The following is a 21,302-nucleotide window of genomic DNA, read 5'->3' as shown; positions in this document are numbered from 1 at the left end:
CATCCCATCCACAAGCTGATATTTATTATATGAGTATATTATATGAATGGTGTATTATATGCAGGGGGGGGGCAGGGGGATTTAGGTAAAAACATAAGGTTTTAACATAAAAGATTTTTAGCGCTTAATCCAAAGGTGTAAAGATGCTAAGCCTCTGAGCCAAGGAGCTTGCGATCTAGTGGTTCGCATCCCAAGGAGCACGGGATGGTTGATGACTCTGCCCAGGGGAGTTTTAGGTGCACTGGGGGGGGGTCTCTGTCGCCAAGAGCTAACAATCTAGTGGTATCACTGCAGAGTCTTGTCCTCAGCAGCTGCCAGTCTACTGGTATAATTGCTACCCCTGTCCCAAGGAGCTAGCAATCTAGTGGCATCAGTGGAGCCACGGTCTAGTTCTCTAATAATGCAGCGGTGTAACTGTAGCCCCTGTTACAAGGAGCTTACAATCTAGTAATGTAACCAAACCTGATCAGTAGGGATGGTTACTGTTACTGGAGAAGAGCTTACAATCTACTGATGTATTGGATTACATAAAAACAAAGCACTCTCAGCCAAATGTAAGAATATTTATCAGGGTGCTGGCTGGGAGTCATGAGATTACATCGGGAAAAAACTATCGATATCTTTCGATCATCGAGGGATACTCAGGTGATGCTCGGCGCCATCCAATCAGAGTCCGCTGTTCTATTCAGAGCCCATAAGGATTTTGTAAGCGAGGGCTGAGGTCACATCAGTCTCCGGCATCATTGAGTTTACTTGCGTTCCCGGCTTGATCGGTTATGTAATAAGGGGTGTGAGTGATGTCACTGATGGCCCGTGTACACTGAGGTCATCGAAAGCTCTCATGGAAATACAGCGATGTCCTTCGGCCTCTAAGCAAATCGTTACTGCTAGCCGGCTGTGACCTCGCAGTGCCTGCCGGCTGATCGGCCCCGTCCGGCCCCCGTCTAGTCGCCCGTTTCTCCTGCTGTAAAGACTCAAACCTTAATCAGTCGTTGGTCTCGTCTTAGATTCAGGAGCCGTATGTCTATCCCGTGCATGTTTAATCCCCTCACTGTATTACCCTCTACCACTTCTGCTGGGAGGCTGTTCCACTTATCTACCACCCTTGCAGTGAAGCAAAGCTTCTTTTAATTGCAACTGTGATGAGTCTTGTGACAAGGATTTGAATATTGTACATAACAGAGAAGACGTGACTCCCCTCTTTTATCCAGATTACCTTAAATGTAAAAAACGAGGGTCACACGGTCTGGATCTGACTTCCTATTCCCGCTGTGATCGTATACAAGACTCCCAGCCGGTGCTTTTGTCCCCCCAGTATGTTACGGTTGATATCCCTGCTTGAATGCAGGTGGCTCGATTAAGTGCATCTTTACATAATGACAAGTCAAGGCTTGCATACGGGGGTCAATTATTTTTCCATTCAATCCCCAGTTTGTGTATTAAATCTGAGCTTTGTTAATTCATACAAGAAAGAAAAAAAAATGCGCAGGGACTCCTCCAGAGTCACAGGTGGCTTGGCAGGGATGATTTTCCGCAGTGGCAAAGGGGTAGCAGCAGAAGCTTCTCTGCTGCATCGGACCGTAGGGGGGCATCACTGAGGACGCGAGTGACTTAAGCATGCGCGACAGACAGAAACGACCCAAAATCAGGGTTTTTTTTTTAATACTTTTATTCTAATTTAGTAGTAAATGCTTCATTCTCTGTCCGGGGGAGAGATTAGATCGTAAGCTCCTGTGCGCAGGGCCCTCCTTACCATTTGTTTCTGTAAATTGAATTGTTATATATTAATTGTCATGTGCTGTTTACCCGTTTGTACAGCGCTACGGAATATGATGGCGCTATATGAACTAATAAATAATAATTTTAACAAAAGAAATCATCTCTTTTTTAGTTAAATTTGGTTAATTGATTTTTCTAAATTCTGTTCAAGAATTAATTTAAATAAATCAACAAAAAATCCATTGTCCGATCCACCAAGACCCCCACGGGGTAACCTAATTTTTTATCATAATTGGTAAATTCGATACAAAATATGTGCCTCTACCACTTCTGCTGGAAGGCTCTTCCACCCATCCACCAGCCTTTCAGCAAAGTAAATCTTCCTTACATTCCATGTAATCTTTTGACCCTCTGGTTTTAGATTAACATCTGATAGATAACAGGTCGGAAATCGGGGCAGCACTTTGGAGCGTGATCAGGAAAGCCGGAAGAGCTTTGCCGTGAACATAAAACACACACGCTGTTTAGCATGAATGCTCTCGTGGCCGTGATTTAGTTTCGCTGCGCGGTGAGGTACTTCGCAGATCAGTACAATTAGTTGCTTTTTTAAAGCTGAACTTGGGTAACCCCGATCTTACGACTTTTTCCGCCCCAGTGGGCTGATCTGCTTGAATATGACACAGCGCTGGGACTGTGCAGGCGAGTTATGTTTGCATCTCATATCTCCAGGAAATCCCATCATAAAGCGACAGGACACGTAATGCCACTGGCCATCTGATTAACACATTGCGTGCCAGGGGGGGGCTTGTTAACTGGGCACCTCTTGGCCGCCCATGGCTTAAACGATTGGCGCTTATATAAAAAAACAAACAACAACAACAATGTATCAATATTTCGTGGCACAATGTAAATAGAATGTCATGCTATGGATACATTGTTAATGAAAGGGCTACCCATTCAGACAGGGGAGAGGTGTGCGGCAAGGGGTGTTTCCTAACCAATCAGGAGAGGCGTGTGGGTGTTGCTAGGCGATAGGGTGATGTGCTGACTCTATGCGGTGGGAGGGCTCACTGGAGAAATGAACCGACATGTGATGCAATCACGTCTTCTCTGAATGCAGTCTTATTGCAGGTCGTTCACCTTGTGGGAGCGAGAGCTCTCTGGGGTTATTAAAGTTCAAATAAAAAAAAAGGTTAATTGCACCAGGAATAACTGTTGTTTTTTTTATTATTGCCCAGATGCAGACTATGAAACCCAGCATGGCTGATTTCTCTATATCAGAATAATAAGAGGGGTACTATTGGGGTATTAGTTATTAGATAGGGTATTAGTTGGAGAATTGCGTAATTAATTAAGCAATTAAGATTAAGATGGCGATAGTTGGGTTACCATAACGGGCGGTCGTTAAAGAAAATAACAGCCACCATATTACATTACATTTATTTATATAGCGCCAGCAGATTCAGTAGCGCTGTTACAGTCAGTGGCATAATTTAAAATGCGCTTTAATACATACAATACCTGTGTGGTCCCGGTTGCAGATTCTGGAGAATCCCCCCATATGCATTTGCCCCACTTATACTGTACCACTGTCTGTGTGATGATGGGAGTTGTAGTGTACCACTGTTAGACTGGGTATATACTGATGGGAGTTATACTGTACCACATTCAGGCTCAGTATATAGTGATGGGAGCTATGGTGTACCACCATCACCCCTGGCTCAGTTTATAGAGATGGGAGTTATGCTGTACCACCGTCTGTGTCTGGCTTGCTATATAATGATAGGAGTTATACTGTACCACCGTCTATATGATGAATGGAGTTGTAGTGTACCACTGTCAGTCTCAGTGTATTTTTTATGGGAGTTATACTGTACCACATTCAGGTTCAGGATATAGTGATGGGAGTTACTTATGCTGTACCACCATTGGTGTCTAGCGTGCAATATAATGATGGAAGTTATGCTGTAGCACTGTCAGCGTCTGGCTCAATATATAGTATGTGCTCAGTGTATCATATCTATGTCTGGCTAACCGTATACTGATGAGGGCTATGCAATAACACACGTATAATGGGGTTATAGCACACAACCTCTAGAGTGCCAAAGGTTACTTTATTGTCCCTAATATCCCATTAAGCAGTTGCTTAGGCCCCGACCAGCACAAAATGTGAATAAATCAATGGGTTTTGGAAAGTATTATTTTTTTATTCTCTGCAGCGGTAACTTCATTAACTTGTTATTTCTCTTCTTTCCGCGATATAACAGATGCTGCGCTGTGAATGGATCCACCGCATACTAAGGATGTACGGTAGCGTTGGTGACATAATCTGTGCCATAATAACTGGGCGGAGCTAAATCATGCTTATTGTGTGCATTGGGTATAGTGGGCGGAGCTTTAGGGGAGGGGGTGTGGTAATTTTTCAAGCTGGTAACTATGGTATTTATCCTGTTTACAGCAAGCCGGGTGATTAACCGTTTAAAACACAATGCATTTACCGGGTGATTATTAACACAGCGATACATCTGATATGACCCTATAGCGCATGTCTCTCCTTGTCCCTGTGCTTCTTTTTTCCTCCCCTGATGCCCCCCTTTCCTAGTAGGTCAGAATGTTTGCTGGGTATGAGGGTATCGCAGGGTTCTACGGCCCTAAAAGCCCCGATAATGTGTATAGAAACAGTCGATAATGGGTTTAGAAAATAAAAATGTATTTTATTTGCACAATTTATTTACAAACACAGTTACAAAAATGCATAGGTCACAGAGGTCTCTCTATACCCCGGGGTCTTTGTGTTTAGAGAGATAATGCCCGTTAAGCCAGATGAAAGGTGGGGCAGGTACGGGGGCCACAGGAGCAAAGGGCCACGAAGCCAGACGAGAGCCTGCTTTATAAAAAGCTGCTTCCTGTGACGTGAAACGCGCTGCCACCGACAGCTTAGGACGCAACGAGTGCTGCCGGGAGGAGGAGGAATCCCACCCTGACAGGTAAGCCGCCTTTTTTTTATGCATGCTGGTTGTTGTGAAATTGACCTTTTAAATCAGGGGTTCTCAAACTGCGGCCCTCCAGCTGCTGTAGGACTACATCTCCCATAATGCTCCTTCAGCTAAGGGGCTGGCTGAGGAGTATGGGAGATGTAGTCCTGCAGCAGCTGGAGGGCCGCAGTTTGAGAACCCCTGTTTTAAATCCTGGTTTTTGTATTATTTTGTATTATAGCTTAAAAAGTATAACTTCTAGTTCATGGATTGGCTTCGTAAAATGTTCTACACAGAAGTCGAGGAGGCAGCTGGGGACTCACAGTGTGATATTACTGATTTGCATACCTGCCATATGTCCCTCTTTAGAAGTGACAGTCCCTCTTTGGGACCAAGCTTTTGTTACTGAGCAATGCAGTCCGACCAGAATGGAGACATCTTAACATCCGTGACGTGTCTAAAGGGGTAGTGTTACCTCCACCACCTGAGCTAAAGGCAGCAATGGAAACATGATTCCAGGTCCTGCTGAATACCCAGACCTAGCACAATTTTGACTGATTTCTAGCACTGAATTGCACTGAATTGTCATGTGACACAAAAGCAGTCACTGATAGGTTGTCATAGAAGAAAAAAACTTCTTCTTTTACCCCGTTTCCTTTTTTTACCGTTATTTAATACGTTTATTTTCTGAGACATCTCATTGGGTCTCCGCGGTAAGCGGCGGAGGTCGGCGGGCTCCCTGCTGTGAATCAGTCTCTGACGTTATAGTTGCGGATTTTGGGGGCGTGCTGGCCGTTCTTGGGTTTCCCCCGTGTGACGGCCGACGGCTTGCCGGTCTTCTCTCGGGGGTCTCTGTGCAGAGAGGTTGCTCGGTTTGCGGGGACCCCCTCTTTATGCTGCTTGGGTGCCGACGGTCTGCTTCTTCCGGAGACAACTGTACAGAAATTAGACCGTTAGCAACTAAATAAACACGAGCATCGTGAAAATAATCAAATTCACGGACTTTATTTCATTTGTAAAAAATAAGTAAATTTATTTTAGTAACGTGTTTAGTGTCACTGGGTATTTAGCCCAATCTTGGGGGAAATGGGCAGATTCTCGGGGTCACGCGGTCTGGATGGGTCTCCTTCGTATTCTGCTCTGATTAAACAATATCTAAGCATCCCTATCGGTGCATTTCTCCCCGTTACGTCACAGATAAAATCCCTGCTTGAATACAGGTGACTCTATACATGATGCCATTATTTACGAATGCACTAGGATTGGGGCAACGGGCCATCAAAAGGTTAATAAATGAAAAATCACAGTTTAATTTAACAGAGGTGAGAAAAAAACTCCCCTGAACTTTACAGGTACCAGTAGAAGATCCGAAAGAGTGGTGGTTGCACAGAATTGCCTTTTAGCAGAAGTGGTTGGACTGACACAGCGTTGTCTTATCTAACGTGATAACATGTTGCAAAAGGAGAGATCTGTGTTCAATCATTTACTAAGTCACAGCCACCGGCTGCCATTTCACCCAGACGGATAGCCGGTAATAGCCCAATAGCCTGATGTGACAATCTGTCTGATGCGGAAGGGAGATAACCCTTTGCAGACGGCTCTGTAACCTGGCCTCGTTATTGCGGAATCAGCCTGGGAATGAAGTGCCAAAGAAACAAATATCTGCACTCCCCGATGCATTATTTTCATTATTTCTTTTAAAAAATAATAAAAAAATAATATATATATATACACACCAGTGGACAGCAGGCACCCCTGGAATTTAAAAGGGGTGATCGAAGCGCGGCCGACGCATTCTCGCCAACCAACTGGGATCAGGACTGAACCCAGCTGCGACTCGTCCGTGCCGCTGGCCCGTTGCCCAGTAGTATCACAGGCCAATGTGCAATGCCACCGTGCCCAGGGAGGGGGACCGAGCAGGATTTGTCACATAAACATTCTCGAGGACAGGGGGGGCTGAGAATAATTTAAGAAACGTTTAGGGGGGGGGTCACCTGATGATGACCCGGGAAGGATCCCAAGCCTGGCTCAGAAGATGTCTTTCTGTATCTGTGCCAAGAACGGGGTGTTCAGAGGGGTAAATGTCATCGTGACATCAACCAAAAAGTAAATGTGTGGGGGGGGGGTGGACAGAGTGGGTTGGGTTTGGTTAAATGGGTGGAGCTTGTGGGAATGGGTGGGGCTACAACCCTGTACAGAAAGCATGTGTCATATTTTTCAGTAGAGTCAGGGTTTACCATACGTAGAATATTTTTGGAGAGGTTGCGAAATGAACTGCTGGCCGGACAGATTTCACATGGCACGTCTCGGACGGCTGGGGTTTAGGAAAGAGGCTCTGGCAGGCTGCCAAGTGGGGTGACACGGATCAAGCTCCAGGGCTTCTGTACACAAATATCGCAAAACGCTCCGTGCTTTAGCAAGACAATTACCACGAGCCCAACGACAGGCATAACTCATGGACCAAAGGCAAAGACTTTGTTTACCGATTCCCGAAGCCACCATCATGAAAACAAAATGATCATAAAAGAGTTGTAGAAATGTTTTACATTGCGGTCTTTACAGAAGGCAGATTAACCTGGGGTGTTCAGCACAGCTGTTTTAGAAATGGGGTGATGCTTAGCAATAAACCCACCCATGCATTAATGCTCCACCCACACTTTATCATGACACACCCCTGTAAGTTTGCATCATGCAGGTCCTTCCTTTGTCCTGCCTATAGAGGGGCACCAGTAGCATCAAAGCTGGCCGCTGGGACCGTATTAGGTTAAGGGTGGACGTGCCAACTCTTCTTGGACCACCCGAGTGATAAACATCTCATTGTTGGAGTCCTGCACCAGTGGTTTGGCATTTAATGATGACATCTTCCGACCTTACCTCCATGACTGTCATCTACAGAGCTGATCAAAGATGGACTGGATCCCATATCCAGGATTCTCCAGACATCCTGCAGAGACAAGTCTCCTTCGAGCCAGGAGGCTGCTGGCCGCGGAGATGGAGAGCTGTCCCTCTGACGCGCAGGGGGTGAGGGGGGAGCGTTTTCCTTTTGTCTGGGTTTCTAGTCATCCGAACGAGAAGGTTACATTATATTATAACATCGCTGTCCAATTAACTAAAAGCATTGCGGTCCAATCACCTGGCCGGTACGCTGTTACAGGGACATACCTGTTCTACGGCAGATCCTACGGAGTCTTCGCTGATGCTTTGGCCCTTGGATCTGGGGCCCGTGTGATGCTTAGCAGGCAGTCTGGACGGCTTCTGGTACTGGGCAAACTGAAGTTCCTAAAACCAAAGGCAATAAGACACACTTCACTTCCCTCCAAAGCTCCCGGCTGACTCGTGTTCATATCGTGAGCAGCTTTAAAGCTGCTGTCCCACCTGCTCTGCTTTTATAACTAAACGCAGTGTTAGACATGCCTTTCCAGGTGCTGTTGAACGCCCCAACCCTTCCCCTAAATCAAGTCGCATTTTACGAAACTTGGTCTCGTTAATACTTTTTATCGGGAGCGCGGCATAAAAGCAGGCTCTGATGGGTAGTTGTCATAGAAACGAAAAAATGTTTCTTTAAAGTTTCTGTGTATTTTCTCACACGTTGACACCTTCATTGGAAAGGCTAAAGTGACGGCTTTCCTGAGGTTTATTTGCTTGTTTTTTTCTACATGGAACGGCACCTTTTTCAGTGGCGTCAGGCTGCAGGGACGAAAAGCACATGTACACGGGAAGGAGCGTCTGCCGTACGGCCCCTCAATGTTCCGTGTACACGCGTTGGGATATCTTTTAGATGACTGGGTAATACCATTGGCTTTATTGGAAGCATGAAGTGTCATCCAACAGACGTCAATCAAATGTGTACCTGGGATGTTAGCTGGTACTGAAGATTCTCCAGGGCTGACAGGTGATTTTCTGGACTTTGGGCTGGAACTGTGGATGAAGGAGCGGTTCTGGATGATTGGACAGCATTTTGAGGCTCGATAGCTGCAGGGGAGGAATAAAACAGAAAGTTGAATGTTAGTAATAATGCTCTTGTATGGAAAAAACCTATTTGCCCCCCCAAAACACTCCAAACAGTGTATAATAGTATGTTTTGGACACACAGAGAATGCTTTTAAAAAGTCAGTGGGTTCTCTCTGCTGTCACAACCCTTTCTGCAGGTTTACTGTCCTTTGATACATAATTAATGAAGCTGATAAAGGCACGTCCTTGAAATTTACCCTCATAGACGTCTGTGTCGCGGAGGTGCTGCAGAGTGCGGACACATCACAAATCTTTGACTACGGGACAAAAGCAATCCGCATGACGATACGGATGAGGCAACGGCCAGGATGTGTTTTTTGGCAGGGTTTAGGTATTGATAAGTAATAAGGACAGTGTTATGGATGTACAACTGGAACCGCAGCTTGAAACGACCAGACGTTGCCCGCGTTCTGAGGACCAGTTAGCCACGGCCTTCTGATGTGACTAGTAACTGGTTTCTGGACACTGACCTTCGCATTGGGCCGATGCCAGCTCAGCTCGAAGGCGGTTGCCCATTTCGATGAGCTGCTGTTTTTCTCGGCTGAGATGGGCGATCTTCTTTATGGCTTCTTTCAGTTTGCTTTGCAGCAGGTTAACGTGGCCGCCGGGAGATTCGCCGCCTGGTGCCTCGTACCAGCTGAGCTTCTTCCGTAGGCTTAGGATCTCTTCACGGAGCTGACTTACAGTTTCGGTCTAAAGAAGAGAAATTTCTTCATTATAGAGATTCATTTCAACAAATAAATGTATTTCTTTTATAGACTTAAGAACAATGGGACTGTTTTGGTATTCCAAGGAATAATACTCATCGTTATGGAGGATTTATGCTAAATTTAGAACAAGAACCCATGCATCTGCTCTCAAGCAACTGCAGACAATAAAGGGTTAAAACCTACCTCACTCAGCACGACGGGCAACCTCTGACCGGCCAGCTCCAATTTTAGGGCAGAAACCTTCAAATAAAAAAAAGAAAGATGTTTCTTTAGCTAAGAGGTGTGAACGCTAGGTGATCAGACACTCAAAAAGGTGACATTTCTGCTTATTTATGGATCTACTGAGTTCAAAGCTGATATTATGAGAAATTACGGATTTCCAGGAAATTATTCTTGGGGTGGATAAGGAAACCCGCTGTTAATGGAAGATTAACATACAAAAGACTAAATACTCCATTTAAAGTCATTCTTGTTCTCCTACAAAGGGAATCACAGGCTCAGTATCCGGAGGGGAGAGTGAGTGCCCCCCAATAACACCGCGACCAAGAGCATGAATGGAAATTGCTAGACACGAACTTCATTTCCCAGACCGACGGCTTGGACGTTTTGCTGGAGGTTTCCTTTGAAGTATTCCTCGGCCTCTCTCCTCGCCTCCGATAGCTGCATCTCCAGTTCCAACTGTCTCTGTCGCAAGCTGGAAATGGTGGCTTGGCCGTGACGGGTCTCGTTATTCAGCTGAAACTGCAGCTGGTCTACTTCTGCCTGCTTCTGCTGGACCTAACAATCGACATCAAACACACAATAATTAGGAAACGGGACGATAAATGTGGCTGAAAGACTCCAAGAGGCATCTTTATACAATTACAATTAGGTTCCCAGACTGAAGATCTGCTTGTTTTGTCTGTAGGTTACTAGCGAACATGTAATAAAACTATTAAATAAAATAAATATATATGTTTTATTAAATACATATATAAAAATTAATCAAATAAAAAATGACCTTGAGCGTGAGCTCTGTGACCATCGCGTCGAGGTGAGCTGTCCTGGCCTCCAGCCTTTTCGCAGCTGCAGCTGAGGTGACTTTGTCGGCTCTTAATGCACCTGAAATGCGCAGAATTAGGATAAACCGACGAGAAAAAATGCTTCATCTGTAATATATAAGTAACATCTTTCCTGGGTAGCTGCCAACCAACGATACGGCTAAAAATTATACATTTCTGGGAATAGACTTCCCAGAAGGATTTTTACGGGCGACACTGAAGTCACGTGGATGCGGTCAGACGTCAATCGCAACCATGCTTAGGACAGGTATTTGTGTACAGCTCTGTTTTATGGGCGGAGCAGAAGGTAAAATGGGAGGGGCTTAACAGTGAACAGGTGGTGGAATTTCCCTCGACTATCCCGACATCCTAATGAAAGAATTCTAATGGATCGGGATAAAAAGGAAGGCGGGTAGACCCGTGATCAAGGTGTGATGACTGACACAGGGAATTGCTAGGTTTCAGGGATCGGACGCTCGCATACCGATGGTTTCGTTGAGGCTGCTGATGTAGTTTTGGATGTAGGCGTTCTCAGGCGGTACGGGCTTTGTGGATGATGGACCCTCGTCATTGCTCTTCGGGGTCAGGGCCACTTGCAGCTGTTCCTCCATGATCCTGTTCTTTTGTTTTAAGGTTTGGATCTCGTCTTCGAGTGACTTGATATAATCTTAAATTATAAATTCAAGGAAATAACTGAATGGTAAAATCCTCAGAGCAGAAGGGTAACCGGACTGGTCCCATAGAAATGTACAATACAGGATCTAGGAAAGGGATAGATCCCACTTAAATCTTACCAGGGGTGACCTCGATTCCCTGTGGTTGAGGGGCTTCTGTCGGCTTGGGATCTGTAGGTGGGATCTGCTCACAGAGAGACTCCATCTCTTTCCTCATCTGCCCAATCACGTGTCTCAGCTCAGAATTTTGTTCTTGCAGTTTCTGAATTTCACTGGATGGAAAATCAGACGGGGAAGCTTTGGTGTCCGTCGCAAATCCCTAAATGCACAAAAATCACGAGAAGAGAGAAAATGCCATGTAAGTCTGTTTACTTCATCCCATCAACACGCAAAGATAAGGTGTACAAGAGTAGCCTGACGGAGAAATAATTACTGTTTTCAAACTTTAAATATTACCGCTTACAAAGAGGGATACTTAGTGCTAGAAATGCCTCCTACGTGAAAATACAGCGATACATACAGAATGCGTTAATAGTCTTTTTTATGTTACTAATAAACGTTTCTCCACAGCATGCTTCCTGACGATAAGCTGCCGCTCTTAATATATGGATATAGGAGATCCTGACTCCTTCCCTTGGTAAGTATATCAATAATACAAAGAACCATTAAAGGCAATTAACGCTTTAAATGAGAACGGTCACGGCCATAAATTGTAATCCTCTGTACCCCACAGAAAATATATGGATAAATATTCATTTATACGCGCGTTCTGGTTATTAACACAGCCGAGAGGATGATCTAAATGAAACAAAGATGCTCCTAAATCGATAAGGAGTTTCTAGAGAAACTTTCTAACCTGCTCTCCCGGGTCCCACTTTGCACCGAGTCTTCTGAGCGTATCCGTGGCTCGATCTCTCTCCCAGGTCACAGCGGATACCAAAAGTTTCATTTCGTTCAACTTTCGCTCCATCTCCTTTAATTCAGCGTCAGCCTACAAGCAATCGGGCACGTCAGTCAGGACGCTGCTCTTACAGAGGTATCTTTGTGGGTTATTTTTTATCAACACGGGAGAAAGAATGAAGTTTATTCATATAGCAGAGAGCGGAGGTGAGTAATGCTGATTGAGCCCGTCTATCCCAGGGAGTTTATTTCTCTGACCTGCTCCTTGGCTTTAGTCAGACCCTCGATCAGCTCCTCTGAGTGCCGGTACTGGGCTTTCTCCACCTTCTCACAGCGCTTCTGCCAGTCCAGCTCCAGCTGTATTTTAGCCTGATCCATAAGCCGCTCGCGCTCCACAGAGGCCGCCAGCTGCTGCTGATACCTGCTCATTCAAAAAAATGAAATGAAAATCTGGCTGGGCACTCTTACAAATTATATTCAGATCTTTGAGGGCTAGGGGGAGGAACAGATGGATCTTCTTGAGATATTACATACAATGATAAATAAATTCATTGTATCTAATAACACAAACGGGTTTTCCAGTTGTTGAGTGGAACTGCAGTGCGTGGTTTGTATATTAACCATTAAAAGAGCGACACCTAGTGGTCATACCTGACACCTGCACTTTCTACACTCCAACTTTACTGTAAAATGAGGTATTGCAAATTATTAAAAGTTGAGATGCATTCAAAGTTTTTATTTATGTTTATTTTTTTTAGATGTTCCATTCCTGGTGTTCATTCAAAAATGAAGCAATGCGATACTTACACAACGGATAACATTAATATGGCTGCTGTAAGTATATACCCCCCCCATGCTGCTGTTCCGATGTACAATTAATTCAAGTTCAACAATGTAAGAAAATATACCCTGCACACCAACTACAGCTATTCTGTGCGAATAAAAGAGCTCAGTGACACGAGTGCACCTTATAGTTGGCGTGAGTGGTATAGATCCTTACATTGCTTGAACCTAGAGAAAATGTGCCTGCTTGAATGGCGAACTACATTTCCCATGATGCCCCACTCTGCACAGCCTCTTACTTCTCAATGTCTTTCTGGTACTTGGTCAACTGCGCCTTCAACTTCCCCTCTTCCTCTTGCAAGGCCTGGTTTCGGAGGTCTTTGCTGACATTCTCCTTTGAGATTTGCGCGATGTACGCGTCCCAGCCGGCCCTCAGCGTCTCCACATCTCCTCTGAGCCTAAGGGAGTTATTACAATACAAATATTCATCAATCCCACCAAGAGACCGTATGGCTGTTGAACCCTGGGATATCAGTTGACTTGCTATCACCTTGACAACGAGGTGTTCTCTGGTATTAACTGTCAAGGCAACATTGATCTGAAACACCTCGGTATCCATTTATTCAGGGAAAAAAAATTAACGCCAGCTGTGACATCACAGAGCATTATAGTTAATTCATTCAATTAGCGACTTGCATCATTAATTCATTCATTGAGTTCCTAAAACTATTTGTCACCCCGAGACTCAAACTCACCGGTTAAAGAATTATATGTTAAGCAAGATGACCTGGATACAGTTTGATCCATTGATGCAACATGTGGCATCCCACAATGCATTAGGGGTAATGCTTTGGGTGAACTGCTGTATGCACCCAGCCTACGCTCCAGCAAGGGGAAGTCTTATATTAAGACTTTGTAACGTTAGACCTGGTAGCTATATGAATCAGGTTCTGTACTCCATGAACTGTCCGTGTCTTCCCAACGTAGTCCCTCCCAGAGAGACCTCTGAAGGGCCAGCCCTGGAAAGCTCCCATGCTTATGGGGTCACAGCCTGATCTATTACAGGTTAAACAGAAAGCGTGTAAAGTCTGTGTTTCTCACTTTTCGATAGTGGCGTCTTTCTCCCCCAGTAAGTCTTTCTGGCGGTCTGTGATTCTGCGCTGCTCCATGTGCTGGGTCTCTACGCACATCTGCAGCTCCTCGATCTGCTTCTCCAGCTGCCGGATCTGCTCCGCGTGTGCTTCCTTCATCGACGTCAGCGCCGAGTCCTTCTCCCGCGCTAAGCGGTCTACCTGCGCGTGTCTGAAAAATACGTGAAAAAACAGGACGGAAATATGTGAGTTTGCACTTCTTTCTGCAGTCTAAATGTGTTAAAGGGGGGGTCTCGCTTGGTTGTGTGAAGGGTGGCCACCCTTGGCTGGAGAGGGAATGCGAAGCCACTAGTCCAGAACACCCAGGATCTAGTAATGGGCCACAATTATCACCAATGCATACAAGTCTTTCCCTGGTTCCACATTCACAATAACTGCAGAGCCGAGTAGGAGACTTCACTGGCTTGTCCAGCACCAAACAATCATTTCTCAAATTTCCACTCACTTTCTCTGATAGGTTTCTTCTTCTCTTTTCCATTTAATGTGCGAAGACTGTAGATTATCGTGCAATTCCTTGATTCTAAAACAGAAAATGCATCCTCTCGGTTAACATTTTAAAGTGAGTCTATACCCATGCTTATTGAACTGCATTAAGTTTTAAGGTTATAAATCCCCCTCAAACTAAAATTTGACCCATGATGGACTATATCCTCTGGCTCACAATCACAGGTCAGATGTGCGAAAAACATAAACCTCTCCTTTGGTGTCTCGCACAGACAGAGGGGAAATCCTACTCTTATGAAACCGAAGGGGTTATTACGGTGAGGGTATTAAACATGCATGGGATAGGCATACCGCTCCTGAATCTAAGACAAGACCGACGACTGATTGAGGTTTGAGTCTTTACAGCAGGAGAAACGGGCGACTAGACGGGGGCCGAATGGGGCCGACCTGCCGACGGGTTCTATAGTTCTATGTTTATTCTGTTCAAAGTTCGTAGCCGCATGCACAATATACGTAGCCAGTAGGTGGCGCTGTGTGCTCAGTCACAGTAATTTCCAGCCCTACCTACTCCAGTAATAGGTTTAAAGGGACAGTTCCACCGATCCTCCTGAATATAACGCTTTCACAACTAAACTGGAAACAACTTTTTCTGGGACCCCTTAGTTGTCATGTGACACAAAAGAAGACACGGATTTTTTTTTTACGCGATCAACATGCAACAAAACCTGGAGGACTTAGCTGTATGATATAAGACCAAGTTCTACAATGGTTACAACACATACTATCTTGGGTTTAAGGTCATCTCGAGGACCCCTTTGATGAACCCAAAGACCCCTGTCTGCACCATATCGCTCCTTGAGGACGTTACAATACAAACCTGGCATCTTTTACAGCAGACAGCTCCTTGATTTCAAACTCTTTCTGTTTCAGGGCTTCCTGCAATTTCTGATTTGTGGCTTCGGCCTCCAGGAGGGTTTCGGAGGCCTTCAGCTCCATCTCCTTGAGCACAGCTAGTTCCTTCGACAGTAATTTTGCCTGAGAAATGAGTATCCAAAGCCTTAAATCGCTTCTAGCATGGTTTGAAGTCAGGGATACATTTATTAATTTACTTAAATGAAAATATAGGGGAAAAAGGGGCAAGGAAACCCAGATCTCGTGCTGCCGGTCAGCAGCTGGGGTGTGCGGTCTGGATATAAACGCACGAGGACCTGTCTGGTCATACCTGTATGTATAAGCCATCGGCTCGTGTCATATGACTTTTGTGTCATACCTTAAGCTCATGAGACAGAACCACGGTGCTCAGTTCATCCAGCTGCAGACGAAACTCATGTTCACGTTTCTTCAATTGGGAGTCAAACTCGACAAGCAGCTCCTGCATGGAAAGACTAAATTCAATTCATTTTCCCTGGAAAGCAACATAAAGATTGAAGCAAAAGGCAGGACACGGCAGTCTCAATACTACCCGAACGGACAGGTCAGATATCACTGCTTAATATATGTTATCTCTGCTACAGCGTGTTTCTGAACTGGTTTTCTGCTCAGCAGGCGACGGCGTTTTGTTTTCTCAGGCGCCTCTTGATAGAAATCGATGTACTTAATTATTCCGTCTAATGGGTTCCTCTTTGCGCACCGAGGCCAAGGCAGGTCGAAGAGATATGGAGCTCGTTTGGTTTCAAGCGACTGGGGCCCAGTCCAAAAGTTTACAGAACGTTATACAGGACAGGAACCGAAGAGGAGGTCGACCGGTCCCTGGTACCATGCAGTGATCCGGCTGTAGTTTAAAGGGCCCAGCGTTATGGGAGCCTTTTGTTCACCAACAGCTGGGTCAACCCAAGAATAGAGACAGAGGTGTGGAGTTCTACTTCAATAAGTCTCTACACGCCAGCTTGGGAGCTGTGATTGAGATGAAGCAGACAGGTCTATGAGGACCACTGCTCCCCAAAAGAGGACAGGGGGGCAGTGCTGCAAAATGTGACTGTTCCGTGGAAAATGAGCCACTTGGGAGGTATAGAATGTCAAAAATGGGGGATCAGGGAATTTTCATGGACGGGGAACTCAGCTGCTAATTATGCTTCTAACTAAAATAGATCTGACCTTCCAAGTTAGCCTCGGATTCACCTGTGACTTCATATTTTCAGTTGCTAACCTTAGCATCTCATTTCATCTGAACCTAGTTGTCTGGGTAGAAAGTAAAAGGTCACCAAAGCAATCAGAGCTACACAAAAGAAGAGCGGCCGGCCGAATTTATCGCCAGGTTAGGTGACCCTTCTTTCGAGCCTCGTGGTTACACCGTGTCAGTATCATTCTTGGAAGGATAACGTTCTATGTTCTTGGCGTAAAGGCGAGCTTGTCCGCGCTGAACGAGCAGCTTGCCAAACCGGCAAACACATCGCAGGCAGCTGGAAAGCTCCTCCTTTCAGGCCGGGTGATGAATTGATTGAGAATCCGTACCCGAGCAGCTAAAATGGATCGGTGGGGGATGTGTCTGGGGGACGCGGATCGATACAGCGCAGGGAGCGGTTAATGGCACGGCACGCAGCTGTCTTCTAAAATAAAACGCTAATGAGAATCCCGTAACTAGAAACCTGGCAGCCGTTAACGAAACCGGTAGATGCGGTGACATTATCCTACGACAGCATGGAAAAGCTTCAGATCTATGTTATAAAATAATAATAAAAATATATTATATATATATTTTTTTTTTTTATATAATATATATATATCATATATAAATATATATATTTTTATATAATATATATATATATATATATTATATGTATTATATATTTTATATATATATATATATGCCTCAAAATGGTATTACTACCTTTTATAAAATGCATAATGGATCACAAAATAGATCACAAGCTTTCTAGTATAGTATATCTGATTTGATTTTTTTTTTTACCAGCAGAAAAGAAAAAAGTTCCTACAAATTAAACCACTAATCTGGAACAACGTTAATTTACCAAAATAATTACTCACGATAACATGGTCTGAGAAAAAAAACTGTGACTTTGGAGCCAACTTTGAAAATTGTTTTTATCACCATAGCAACCAATCATCAGGACCATTCCATCGGTAGCCATGGCGACTGGATCCAGATTCATACTTTGCACCAAAGTCACCTACTTTTATATAGAACCCCCATGTATTGATATAATCAATAAAAGTGGGCTGCATAAAAAAATGTGAATAAAGGTTTAATCTACTTTTTTTCGTTTTGTAGTTTGTTACATAATTTTCCATGGATTATATTCGGTAATTCAAGGTCATTGTATTCGGTAATTAAAGGTCATTGTATTTAAAGGGACAATTTAATGTCCCAAACAGCCTTAATGCTTTTCATAACATGCATTCTCTAAGAAATGTCAAATATATATATATATAAATAACTTAAGGAGAAGTTGCAGCTCCCAGCTTCCTCTGTGGTCCAATGTCGGTGGCAGGAAAGTACCCCTTGCCAAAGGACTGGCTGGAGGTAACTATAACTGGAGGTAACGTGGCAGGAGATGTGTTCTCCTGCATGGAAAATAGCTGGGGGGGGATGCATATGGGGGGATTCTGCATTTGCAGGGGGGATGCCATGAACATTTAAAGGGCCCGTCTAAGCGATTTTTTTTGTCTCACCTGTTTCTGTAAGCTCAGGTCTCCCTGAACCTCCTCGATTTTCCTCTCGAGTTGACGTTTTACTTTCTCGTACTCTTCTCGATGGCGGTCGAGGTCGCTATTTTTAGTCCTAAAAAAATATTTAGGGTTCGGCGTTAAAATATAGACCTCCCACCGATTCATCAGAAAATAAATATTCTCTGTGCTTAACCCTCAGAAAGTGGTCGGAAATGTTAAATATTTTGGGTAGAAACGTAAACGCTTGCAAATCAACTGAAACAATATTATTATTTGTAACTTCTGATGTCATAGCATCACCTAACCGGTCACTGAACATGTGTTCTTATGGCTAACCTACCTCCCAGCAGAATATAGACACATGGGTCTGATCCGCGGTCAGATTCTGTGTGCCTATCCCATGCATGTAGCGCCCTCTACCAGGGCCAGAGAGGGCCTGGCCTCTACCACCTCTGCTGGGTGACAGTTCCACCTACCTACCATGCTCTCAGTAAAGTAAATCTTCCTTACATCTAAGCCTCTGTCCCTCTAGTTGTAGATTATGGCCTCTATGACATCTGTTCTCATCTGTTTATGGAATATGATGGCGTATTGTAAAATATATTTGATTGGCCGGCTAGAAAATACCTCTGGATCCTCTCCAGCTCCATCTGGTGTTCTTTAAGCTTCCGTTGATAGTGACCCTGTAATTCATCATAATTCTTCTTCCCTCGTTGGACTTCTTGTTGGAGTTTTTCCACCTGGATCTTTAAATCACTAATTTCTCCCTGTTTCAGGTTTTCGGCGACTTTCAGGCGGCTCAGCGTGAGCTCGTAACGTTCCAAGTCTCGATCTCGTTCGGCCAACACTCTGAGGTTGTGCATGAAGTCTTTCTTAAGGCTGCTGAGTTTCTCTTCTTGCCCTTGAAGGCTCTTCTTTGTTTCCTTCAGGGTCCTCTCCAGATAAAGAACCTGCCGGTGCTGGAGATCCTTCCATTCTTGCTCTTTTTTAGCGAGGAGTTCGCTAAAATCCCCTTCCTCCGCCATAGAGCCTGTGGGAAGAATTCAAATAATTCAAATGATCAGAAAACTGACTCCAAAAAATGTCTGGAACATCAGGAAAAATAACTGGCAATACAGCATCTGGCGTTATTCCCGTAACCGCTTGGTGTCTGGACACGAGGGTCTCTGCGCATGATTGTTCTATCTAGCGATTGCAGTACCCGGAGTATATGAATCGGCTAATCTCTGGGGTCATTTGTGATATGCTTTGGGGCATTTTGACTCGCCAGGGTTTAGGAACAAGGAAAAAAATAGAAATTTGGACCATTTGCTACTTTTCACTCTTCTTGGGATATCTGATACACCCAATGGCACTGTATGACCCGCACGTATTACGTGGGGAGCGTCGCTCATGTAAGACCAGGCTCTGTCCCTTTTTGTACGACAGACAGCTACTGGGACTGTCCTGAGTAACATGGGGCTGTTGGCAGCTATGATTTATTAATAGATGCATAGCCTGATTCACACACATTATTATACCCTATATATATATATATATATATATATATATATATATATATATATATATATATATATAATTTATATAGTATATAAACTCTGTATATATATTCTGTGCAAGAATATGACACAATGACAATGCACAAATATTTATTACAAATCTTTTTAATCACACGTTTTTACGGAAAGCGCCATATGTACGAAGGTGCGATATAATGGGTCAGGCTAAGTTCTGTCTGCATCATCTCACCTCCTGCCTTTTTCGCCTGCGCTTCCTCCGAAACTTCTCTAATTTGCCGATGCGATTCTACGCTACAACTCGGGCTGCACAGCTACACGCAGGCCCCGTATCCATGGCGACATTACCACGCTGCACCGTCACGCACAAGCCTCGTATCCATAGCAATAAGCCGCAGCTCTCTAAATGCTGGTGCGCGGAAAACAGTGTCCGCGGCTCGCAGGGACGGGTTACGTCAGTTCCGGGGCTTTTTCCTTTCCCCTTTGTGTGTGGTTTTTCACTGTTTATAAACATTTATATAAATCAGTGATGTGAATGTAAACAGCCGGAAATCAACAAACACAAATGATACACAACGATCACCACAGCTAAAAGGTTATGGCTCTAATACCAAGGCCCATTTTATTCATGGCTTAGTTACATAATCCTCTGTGAAAGATACTGTTTTTTCATTGGTATCCTTGAGGGTAGTAGATAATTGGAGCAGCCTCCCAGTAGAAGTGGTAGCGGCTTATACAGAATATAGCTCTTGAATCTAAGACGAGACCAAGGACTGATTAAAGGTACAGCAGGAGAAACGGGCGACTAAAAGCCCTAAAACGCAGTTACTTACGATGAAGTGATTCTTGAAATATTAACCCTTTAATAGCCCATTGTGAAGATTCTATGGAATTGCTCTAATACCGGTCGTCATGGAAACCTTGACTTTTCATTATTTAAAGATAGAATTAATCGAGTCACCTGTATTCAAGCAGGGAGATCAACCATAACATACTGGGAGCAAAAGCACCAACTGGGAGTCTTATATATGATCCCAGCGGGGGTAGAATAGGAAGGACTCAGATCCAGACTGTGTGGCCCCCAGAATCTGCCCCTTCACCCCGAGACTGGGGTAAAAAACCTCAAGTATGGAGATCACCTTTATGCAAGTCATATAGTACGTTGGCCTGAAAGAAAATACGATATAAACCAAGAAAAAAGGAAATGTCATTTTTTTTTGACCAGGAAACTAATCCGCGTCACACGCCAATTATAATGAGATTTATCGCGATGCATTAAATGCGCTCAATGTTCTAAACAACAATCCTAATACAAAAACAAAATCGTCTCATTCGTAATTGTTACCTGGAACACTTCATTGTCGCTAATAGGTCGTTGCCATAGAAACACGTCTTAAAATTTTCCGTGATGTTTAAACGTTCAGAAGTTTTATTAGGCGCTTAACATACTAAGCCGCCCGCTTCATGTTTAAGTGGAACAGCACCTTTAAAACCACCCTGTGTGATGTATCTTTTATAATGTTAAATTCATTCCCCCCCCCAAAAAAAATGATACTTTAGAGATAATTCATTGTACAGTTTACAGGGCGAAATTCCAGCTGAGAATTATTTGAGATGATGTCATCCGAGCGGAGATTTATCGGTCTGTATTCGCAGTCCTTCAGACTTCTCTTTAAGGTCATGTTTGAAAATAGGACATAATAGAGCTTCCCGTCACCGCGCCGTCCCTCGGCTCTTCCTGTTAGAACCGC

At 44.3% G+C, this 21,302-nt stretch overlaps 1 protein-coding gene across 1 annotated transcript; it reads right to left on the bottom strand.

Moving 5' to 3' along the window:
* Positions 1-5,364: 5,364 nt before the first annotated feature.
* On the bottom strand, positions 5,365-19,895 carry CCDC57 (coiled-coil domain containing 57). The gene is made up of 20 exons (XM_053453968.1): positions 19,784-19,895; positions 18,662-19,064; positions 18,038-18,146; positions 15,678-15,779; positions 15,285-15,442; positions 14,409-14,483; positions 13,914-14,114; positions 13,112-13,270; positions 12,288-12,450; positions 11,986-12,120; positions 11,250-11,448; positions 10,940-11,122; positions 10,416-10,516; positions 9,992-10,192; positions 9,599-9,655; positions 9,176-9,398; positions 8,545-8,666; positions 7,857-7,973; positions 7,569-7,749; positions 5,365-5,628 (listed from the first exon to the last, which is right to left on the bottom strand). Exons 2-20 carry the CDS (start codon positions 19,057-19,059, stop codon positions 5,444-5,446), a joined length of 3,069 nt encoding a protein of 1,022 aa, XP_053309943.1. The 5' UTR covers positions 19,060-19,064; positions 19,784-19,895; the 3' UTR covers positions 5,365-5,443.
* Between the last annotated feature and the right edge of the window lie 1,407 nt (positions 19,896-21,302).

Source organism: Spea bombifrons, chromosome 13 (assembly GCF_027358695.1).
Source record: "Spea bombifrons isolate aSpeBom1 chromosome 13, aSpeBom1.2.pri, whole genome shotgun sequence".
Classification (NCBI taxonomy): domain Eukaryota; kingdom Metazoa; phylum Chordata; class Amphibia; order Anura; family Pelobatidae; genus Spea; species Spea bombifrons.
The sequence above is the reverse complement of the archived record's forward strand: the minus strand, read 5'-3'. Positions and strand labels throughout refer to the sequence as shown.